At 44.8% G+C, this 9867-nt stretch overlaps 1 protein-coding gene across 1 annotated transcript; it reads right to left on the bottom strand.

Annotated features, from left to right (window-relative positions):
- Nucleotides 1-537: 537 nt before the first annotated feature.
- On the bottom strand, nucleotides 538-9484 carry LOC132392924 (C-X-C chemokine receptor type 2-like). The gene is made up of 2 exons (XM_059967514.1): nucleotides 9185-9484; nucleotides 538-4829 (listed from the first exon to the last, which is right to left on the bottom strand). The coding sequence occupies exon 2, from the start codon at nucleotides 4825-4827 to the stop codon at nucleotides 3754-3756; it is 1074 nt and encodes a 357-aa protein (XP_059823497.1). The 5' UTR covers nucleotides 4828-4829; nucleotides 9185-9484; the 3' UTR covers nucleotides 538-3753.
- Nucleotides 9485-9867: the final 383 nt, after the last annotated feature.

Raw genomic sequence — 9867 nt, 5'->3', positions numbered from 1 at the left:
GTGTCCATTTCTGCTGGTCCTTTTTAACCTGTTATGGGGTACGTAACAGTCTGTTCCCCATTCTGGTTCTGCTCTCACCCCTTCTCTTTTCCTCACCTGCCCAACAGCTCCCTCTGGTTCCCCACCTCCTTCCCTTTCCTCCATTGCCCATCATCCTCTCTGTCATGTCAATCATGTTAGGGATGGAATGGAAACACCAGGTTCATTATGATTGTTGTTCACCATCTGCAATCACCGATTGGGGTTCGATTCCCACCGCTGTCTCTAAGGATATTTTGGCATTCTCTACATGACCACGTGGGTTTCCCCGGGTGCTCCAGTTTCATGCCACCTTTCAGAGATGTAGTGAGTTGTGGGCATGTTGTGTTGGCACCGGAGTGTGTGGCGACACCTGAAGGCTGTCCCCAGCACACACTTTCGATTGTGATAGTTATTGATGCAATCAACGCATTTTGCTGAATGTTCCAATGTACATGCAGCAAATAAAGCTGATCTTATAATTTTATCTTATATTATGCAAGGATAGAGTCCTTGTAGTCAGCCAAATAACATTTATTAACATAAATGCAGTTATAGCAAATATCAAGTTAACAAAGAATGCTTTGCAACATAAACAACGGGTCTTCCAGTTCAGCCTTCGGAATGGCATCTTCTCCATCTCCCCAAACACGTCAATATCTTTATCTGATGATGTTATTGCACACGGTGCTGGTGAGCCACCCACAATGAGAGGGTTAATGTATGAGGCTCTGGGCCTGTACTCACCAGAGTTTCGAAGAATGAAGGGGATCCACTTTGAAGAATGAGGGGTCCTTGTCACTAAGACTGTGCCCAAGGACATCCCTTTTGAATAGAAATAGAAATGAAGAGGAATAGACAGGGTGGTGAATCTATTACTACACATGGTTGTGGAGGCCAAGTCACTGGGTATATTTAAAACAGAGTTTGATCAGTTCTTGAGTAGTTAAAGGTTATGTGCAGAAGGCAGGAGAATGGGGAAGAAATTGAACAGCCATGATGGAATGGCAGAGCAGATGGCATGGGCTGAATGGCCTGGGTTATGAAATTTGAAATTGCATAGACAAATAAATACTGAAAAGGAAGGTAAAGTTGGTTACAGTCCTGAATGAAGATGTGTTGTCAAAGCAAAGCTGAAGCTTCTTCACCAATCTTCCCAGAAACGGACGATGAAACAGACAATATACAACACAGAAAAGGCCTTTCAGTCCATGATGTTGTGCTGACCATTTCTCCTACTCCAAGATTAATCTCGTCCCACATCCTGTCCATTTTTCTTCCACGGGACGTTGCCACATTCACCATAATGACTAAATCAATGCCAGCGATAAAAAAATATGTAGCTTAAAAACTGCAGACATATATTGTTCTACTGTCTGCCTACACTGCGTTAGAGTCAATGCCTCGATTTGATGATGCTGGGTTATGGAGTAGTTCTCAATCAATCTACCAATCTTCAACCGATGTGCAAATATTTCTTCCTCATTCAGAAAGCTAGCATCAGCTTGGCTGCCTGAATGGCCTGTTCCACAGTGCTAACATTCTGGGTGAAGCCAGTAGTCCTTGCTGTTCATTTTCCATCACCAAATATCATATAATACACAAGTTGCAGATGAAAATACCAAAGCGAGAGGTGTCATTGGGAGAGCAGAGATGAAACCATTCAAATCATATTATTATTGATCATCAAAACACTCAATGTGCTGGAGGAGCACAGCAGGTCAGGCAGCATCTATAGATGGAAATAAACAGTCAACATTTCAGGCTGTGACCCTTCATCAGATCTGGATGGTCAGGGTGAAAATATCAGAATGAAAAGGTAGGGGAGGGGAGAGAGGAAGAAGTACAAGGTGGCAGGTGATAGATGAAGCTGGGAGAGGGGGAAGGGCTGAAGTAAAGAGCATTCTTGATCTCTCTATCTCTGGAGTTAGCCTATCTACTGATATCTCTTATAAACCCACTGACTCTCACATCTATCTTGACTGTACCTCTTCCCACCCTGTTGCTCGTAAGATTGCCATTCCCTTTTCTCAGTTCCTCTGTCTCTGCTGCATCTGTTCTCAGGATGAGGGTTTTCATTCCAGCATTAATGAGATGTCCTCCTTCTTCAAAGAAAGGGAATTCCCTTCCTCCACAGTCAATGCTGCTCTTAACTGCATCTCTTCCATTTCAGGCACACCTGCTCTCACCCCGTCCTCCTACCACCCCACTAGCCTCCGTGCTCTGCCATCTTCAGTGGGATCCCACAACCAGACACACCATTCTCTGCATTCTGCATTCTGCAGGGCCGCTCCCTAGACGACTTTCTTGTCCACTCATGCCTCCCCAATGATCTCATTCCTGGCACTTATCCTTGCAAGTGGAACAAGTCCCAGTCCTGACCCTACACTTTCTCCCTCACTACCATTCAGAGCCCCAACCAGTCCCTCCAGGTGAGCTGACACTTCACCTGCAAGTCTGTTGGGCTCATCTGCTGTATCTGGTGCTCCTGGTGTGGCCTCCTGTATATCAGTGAGAGCCAACACAGATTGTGAGACCGTTTCGCCAAGCCCTTCGCTCCCTCTGCCACGTAAAGTGGGATTTTTCGGTGGTCACCCACTGCAATTCTATTTCCCTTTCCCATTCCGACGTGTCTATCCATGGCCTCCTCTACTGCCACAATGAGGCCACTCTCAGGTTGGAGGATATATTCTGTCTGGGTAGCCTCCAACCTGATGGCATGAACACTGATTTCTCAAAACTCCAGTAAATGCCCCCTCCCCCGCCTCTCCCTCACCATTCTCCACTCTTGTTTCCCTCTCACAACTTATTTCCCTACCTGCCCATCACCTGCCTCTGGTGCTCCTTGTGGTGAACTACATATACCTGTCTGGACACGCCCCCTGCTGACGGCTCCTGTGGCTCCTCCCACAGACCCCTGTATAAAGGTGATTGAGGTCTGAGCCCGGCCTCTCTGTCTCCATGATGTAGTATGGTGGTCACTCACTGCTTGTTCCTTCTTCCAGTCAATAAAAGCCGATATCTTGCCTTTACATCTCAGAGAGAGTTATTGATGGTGCATCACTCCTCCCCCTTCCCTTTCCTCCTGGGCAGATTCGCCCTTCTCCAGCCCTGTACCTCTTCGGTCAATCAACTTCCCAGCTCTTTACTACACCCCTCCCCCCTTCCTGGTTTCACCTAACACTTGCCACCTTGTACTTCTTCCTCTCCTCTCTGCAATCTCTTAGTCTGACTCCTCCCCCTTCCTTTCTAGTCCTGGTGAAGGGTCTTGGACTGAAATGTCGACTGTTTACTCTTTTCCAAAGATGCTGCCTGACTTACTGAGCTCCTCCAGCATTTTGTGTGTATTGCTCTAGATTTTCAGCATCTGCAGAATCTCTTGGGTTTATTGACCATCAAACTAAATAACAGCAAAGAGTGAATAACATTGATGCACCATCAATAACTCACTCTGAGACGTAAGGCGAGATATTGGCTTTTATTGACTGGAAGAAGGAACCAGCAGTGAGTGACCATCATACTACATCCTGGAGAATGAGGCAGAGTATCAGACCTCAGATCGCCTTTATACCGGGGCCTGTGGGAGGAGCCACAGGAGCAGTCAGAAGGGGGCGTGTCCAGACAGGCACACGTAGTTCACCACAAACATCCCACACAATAATGGTTCCAACATCGTATTTAAGCTTCTAGTTCAACAACATTTTGATTGGATGAGATTCCACCATCACAGGCACTCTATATTGCAGAAGAACCGAATCCAGATTCAGAGGAAGAGGACACCGATCGCTTATAATGTGTTTTTGCATGTTGACTAATAAGTCCTTTATCAGCCAAAAGGTTGAGTAAGTTCCTCCGGAATTTGAGCCCAATGAAGCCGTATAAGATTGGATTAATGCAGCAGTGCAGGAATCCCAGAATCCGAGTCACAGACAGAGCCCGGTCGATGAGATTGCGCCTGTCACAAGTCTCGGCGATGAGCTTGCTTCTCATCAGAGTGTCAACAAACACGGTGATATTGTGGGGCAGCCAGCAAATGAGAAATGCAAGCACCACGGCGATAATGACCTTCATGGCTTTCTGCTTCTGGAAACCCTTTGTCTGACACAGTCTGAGGATGGTGACGCTGTAGCAGAAGATCATGATTCCCAGAGGGATGAGAAACCCAATGATGTGACGCAAGAACCTGGTGCTGTTTTTCCAGATTGCGATGGATTCACCCTCCAGTAACTCGTAACACAGGACTCTTCCATAGTAGTCGAACTTGCCCTTGTAGAGGATGGGTAAAGACAGGAGAATGGACAGCACCCACACGACAACACAGACCAGTTTGATCAGGAATGGCCGCTTCTGTCTGTGGGACTGGGTAGAGTGGACGATGGCGAGGTAACGGTCAACACTGATGCAGGCCAGCAACAGGATGCCACTGTAAAAGTTCACCTCCTGGAGCATGCTGACAACCTTACACATGGCATCGCCAAACACCCACCCAAACATGGCATCCACTGCCCAGAAGGGCAGAGAGACGGCAAAGAGCAGGTCAGCCGTGGCCAGATGGAGCAGGTAGATGTCCGTGGATGATGTTGAGCGCCGATTGTGAAGAATGACGATCATCACCACCAGGTTCCCTGTCACGGCGAGGAAACACACCAGGATGCAGACAATGGCCAACATGACATTGACCCAGTTTCCAAAATTTACAGTGCGGCAAGGACTGGAGTTCTGATCAGTAAGTACAGGTTCTGCGTTTGTGTAATTATCAAACACATCCGCAAAGTCTATATAATCAAAATCAAAGTTCAGGACATCCATCCCTGAAAGAAACACAGAAATACATCATAAATACAAGCGATTCTGCAGAGGCTGGAAATCTTGGGCAACAACACACAAAATGATTGAGGAACTCAGTAGTTCAGGCAACATCTACAGAAGGGAATAAACAGTCAATGATTTGGGCTGAGCCCATTCGTCTGACTGGAAAGGAATGTGTTGAACAAGTATTAGAAGGTGGTGGGGGGAAGGGAGAGGAGTACAAGCTGAGAGCAAGTGAGGGGGAAGCTGAGGGAGATAGGTGAGACCAGGTGAGGGGGAAGCTGAGGGAGATAGGTGAGAGCAGGTGAGGAGGAAGCTGGGTGGTAGGGGATGGGAGATGAAGTAAGAGCTAGCAGGTGATAATGTGAAAGAGGTAAGGAGCTGAAAATGAGGAAGATATCTGATAGGAGAGGAGAGAAGTGAGAAAGGGAAAGAGGAGGGCCACCCATGGGAGATGATGAGCAGCTGAGGAGAAGAGAAGAGGTAAGAGGGGAGCTAGAAAGGGGACTGGAAAGATAGAGATAGGAGTGGGGGAGAAATTAGTGAAATCAATGCTTTTGTTCCAGTTGCTACCATCTGGGAAATAATACTGCAGCATAAAAGCCAGGACCAACAGGACAGCTTCTTCCACCAGGCCAACACGCTGTTCAGCTCATGCTGACACAACTGTGTTTCTATGTTATATTGACTATCCTGTTGTACATACTATTTATTATAAATTACTATAAATCGCACATTTAGATGGAAACATAACGTAAAGATATTTACTCCTCATGTATATGAAGGACGTAAGTAATAAAGTCAATTCAATTCAATTGTGCTATCAGGTTGGAGGTTACCCATATAGACTGAGAGTTGTTGGTCCTCCAACAAGAAAGGGTGAGAAGATGGCATAACTGCGTAATGGTTAGCACAACACTTTACAGTACCAGCGACCCAGGTTCAATTCATGCCGCTTCCCATCAGGAGCTTGTGTGCTCACTGTGTGGGTTTCCTCTGGGTGCTCCAGTTACCTCTCACAGTCCAAAGACATTCTGCTTGGCAGGTTAGTTGGTCATTGTAAATTTTTCCATGATTAGGCTAGGATTAAATTGGTGGGTTGCTGGGTGATGTGGCTTGAAGGGCCTATTCTGAGCCGAATCTCAATAAATAAGTAAACAAACTTGTCTTATCTTGGTAGTAGAGGAGGTTGTGGACCAACATGTCAGAATGGGAATGGGAAGTCAATTTGAAACGGGTAGCTACTGGGAAATCCTGCCTTGCGATCCTGCAATTGACATTGGATCTCATTGAGGTAGAAGAGACCTCACCAAGAGCACTGGATACAGTCGATGACCCTGACAGGCTCGTAGGTGAGGTGTCTCCTCACCTAGAAGGAATGTTTGGGGCTCTGAGTTGTAGTGAAGGAGGAACTAGAGGAGCAGGTGTAGCCTTTCAGAATCAGAATGAGAATCAGGTTTATTATTATTTACTTGTCGGGGAATTTGTTATTTTGCGGCAGCAGGACAGTGCAACACATAAAAAAAATTACTGTAAATTATAAACACTAGAGGTTCTGTAGATGCTGGATATCTAGAGTAGCACACGTCTGCGGAGAGGAATAAAAAATCGACATTTCAGGCTGAGACTGGAAAGTAAGGGGCAGAAGCCAGAATAAGATGGTGGGGGAGGGGAATGAGTACAAGTTCTCAACACCTCGACTGTGGTCTGACCAGTGCCTTATAGAGCCTGGCTCTTCATTTCACTTTGACACTTTTCTCCTCTGCATAGATGCTGCCTGACCTGCTGAGTTCATCCAACAATTTGTGTGTTACCATAGGTTACAGTAAGAAATTCTGTACGAACAAAATGAATAGGTAGGGCAAAAAGAGAGAGCAAAATAGTGAGGAGGAAATCTGACGGCGGAGGGAAAGAAGCTCTTCCTAAAATGAGTGTGTGTGTGGATTCAGGCTCCTGTACCTCTTCTCTGATGGTAATAATGAGAAGAGGATATGCCCTGCATGGTGGGGGTGCTTAACGGTGGATGCTGCTAGTTTGAGGCATTGCCTCAGTAGTGGGGAGGCTACTGCCCATGATAGAGCTGGGGGACTCAACAACCGTCTGCAGATTTTTCTGATCTAGTGCATCTGAGCCTCCAAACTAGACAGTGATGCAACCAGTTTGATGCTCTCCAACGGTACATCTCTAGAAATTTGATGGAGTCTTTGGTAACATAATAAATTTCCTCAAACTTCTAATGAAACATAGATTCTCCCTGTGAACTGCATGATGATCTGGATTCCAAAGTCATGCGGGCAAGGGTTACTAGGTTGTGGGAGTGCTATGTTGGTGCCGGAGATGTGACAACATTACAATGTTACAACATTACAGCTAAATCTTCACTGATTTGATTTGACACATGTGATGCATTTCACTGTATATTTTGATGTGCGTGTTTTTAAATATTTTTTTTCCATGCTGGATAGGATAATAATGAGATGGAGTACAGAAAGAAGACAGAGTGCCCAGTGACAATGACCTTACCCCAATGACAGCAAAACAAAAGAGCTGGTCATCGACTTCAGGAAGGTGGGTGGGGGAGAGGTGGTCAGGGGCGCAGAATTTGCTCCACATTTACATCAACGGTACTGAAGTTAAGAAGGTTTAGAGTTTCTACTTATCTCATGCATCGCCGTCATTTACTGTAATATACTTTCTCCAAGTATAGGGAGTGGTGGGTGTGTGGAACGTGTGTGATGGGAGAGGCAGATACATTAGGGGACATTTAAGAGACTCTTAGATAGGCACATGGATGATTAAAAAAAATTGAGTGCTATGTGGGAGGGAAAGTTTAGATTGAACTTAGAGTAGGTTAAATAGTGGCTGAAGGGACTTTACTGCGCAGATATGTTTAATGAGCTATGTTCTTAAGAAAGTAATCAATTTAACTTTGACCGTAACTCTGCATCACAGTAACCTGGGGGAGTAAGCAAAGGGAGAGCACAGTGGAACAACAGGTAGATCCAGTGACCCAGGTTCGATCCCAATCTCTGATGCTCTCTCTGTGTGGAGTTTGCATGCTCTGTGAGGGCTCCTCCTATCCTGAGGGGTCTGATTTCCTCCCACATTCCAAAGCCATGCAGGGTAAATTGGCCACTGAAGTTTGCCCCCTAATGCATAGGTGAGGGGCAGAACTGATGGGAAGACTGGAAGCATTTGTGACATGGAAACTAATTGGAGAGTGGCTTGCTCTGTGAGCTAGCACAGCTTTGATGGGCCGAACAAGAATCCTACAGAAGCAAATCAAAAACCTTTATCACATTGCTTTACAAAACTCCATCTGCCTCTGACCTAAAAATTAAGGTTTAAGGTCTTTGCTTTAAAAAAATAACTTGATTTGTTACATGAACATCAAAACTTACGGTGAAATGTGTTGTTTTGTATCAATGACCAACACAGACCGAAAGCATGTTGGGGACAGCCTGCAATTGTCACCGTGATTCACGGGCCAACATAGCATGCCCACAAGTCACTAACCCTTACCCGTATGTCTTTGGAATGTGGGAGGAAACCAGAGCACTCAGGGGAAACCTTCATATTCATAGGGAGAATGAACAAACTCCTTACAGGCAGTGGCAAGAATCGAACCCAAATCAGTGATCGCTGGTGCTGTAAAGAGATTGTGCTAACCACGGCACTATTAGGAATTTGCTGAGGTGTGCTGGTCAGGGGACGAGATACAACAGATAACAACAACATTTGAAATGATAACAAATAAAGAAATGTTTTAAAATGAACAATAAAGTATTACATTAATAGAAAAGCTAAAAAAGTTAGAGGTTAAAGGTTGGATGTGGAATAACATGTGCATAAGTAACACACATTATAGGCAGGGGCTGAGGGGAGATCTGATTAGATTATGAGAGGCATTGATGGAGTAGATAGAGAGTAACTTTTCCCTACGGTTGAAATATCTAATAGCAAAGGGCAAGCATTTAAACAAAGTTGGAGTAATTTCAAAGGAGATGTGAGGGGCAAGTTTTTTTCACACAGAAAGTGATGGGTGCCTGGGGTGGAGGTAGACACATGAGAGTTTGAAGAGACATTGAGATAGGCGCATGAACGTGAGGAAAAATAAATGACATGGTCATCGTGTAGGCAGAAAGGATAAGTTAATTGTTTGATTACTCATTGAATTGGTTCAGCACAACATTGTTTCTGATGTACTGTTCTATGTTCTAAATGAATGCCAGCGTGTATTTACAATGTAAACAGCATTATAAAATCATTGCTTTATAGATTTCACAGAAACTCTCACAAATCTCTACAGAATGCTGAAGAGGTCTGTCAATGAGTGGGATGATTAAAATCTGCTTACCTTCGCGACAGGTATTTAATGTTTCCGACTTGCTGGTGTGAGGGTTAACTTATTCCTTTGCTCATCTCACCGGTAAGACACACACCGAGCCTTTGACGAGGTTCGTTTACAGGAATGTGTCAGTCGAATAGTAACGACCGTCTGTAAACTGGTGAGGTGTTGTAAGAAATGTTGAGAAGTGTCTACCTACGGGAAAAAAAACAGGCAAATTTCACAGACTGGGAACTGCAAGAACGTGTGTCATCTGTATGGGTGAAATCAGGTTGTGACAGAACCAACCCAATTTGCAACATTATCTGTCCTTCCTGTTGTGTTCCTGTTGAATTGGGGTCATTGGTCAAAGCTGTTCAAATGTAAGTTGTTTTTTTTATCAGAGACTCACATGCCCAGGGTGGAGCTGCATTACCACTGAAGAAAACAAACTTAAAATTGTTTATTTTATACATAAATTACATGTGTACAAAATAACCAACAAAGTAAATGACAAGTCTGGATAAGGTTCTTGATTAGTAAGGCCATCAAATGTTATGGGAAGAAGGCGGGAGAATGGGTTGAGAGGGATAGTAAATCAGTCTTGATGATGGAATGGTGGAGGAGAATCGATGGGCCAAATGTCCTAGTTCTACTCCTATGTTAAATAATCTTCTGTGCTTATGATCCATCAAGACCTGTGTGGATGAGCA

Source organism: Hypanus sabinus, chromosome 4, assembly GCF_030144855.1.
Source record: "Hypanus sabinus isolate sHypSab1 chromosome 4, sHypSab1.hap1, whole genome shotgun sequence".
NCBI classification, from domain to species: domain Eukaryota; kingdom Metazoa; phylum Chordata; class Chondrichthyes; order Myliobatiformes; family Dasyatidae; genus Hypanus; species Hypanus sabinus.
Note: the sequence above shows the minus strand (reverse complement) of the source record. Positions and strands in the feature narration are given on the sequence as shown.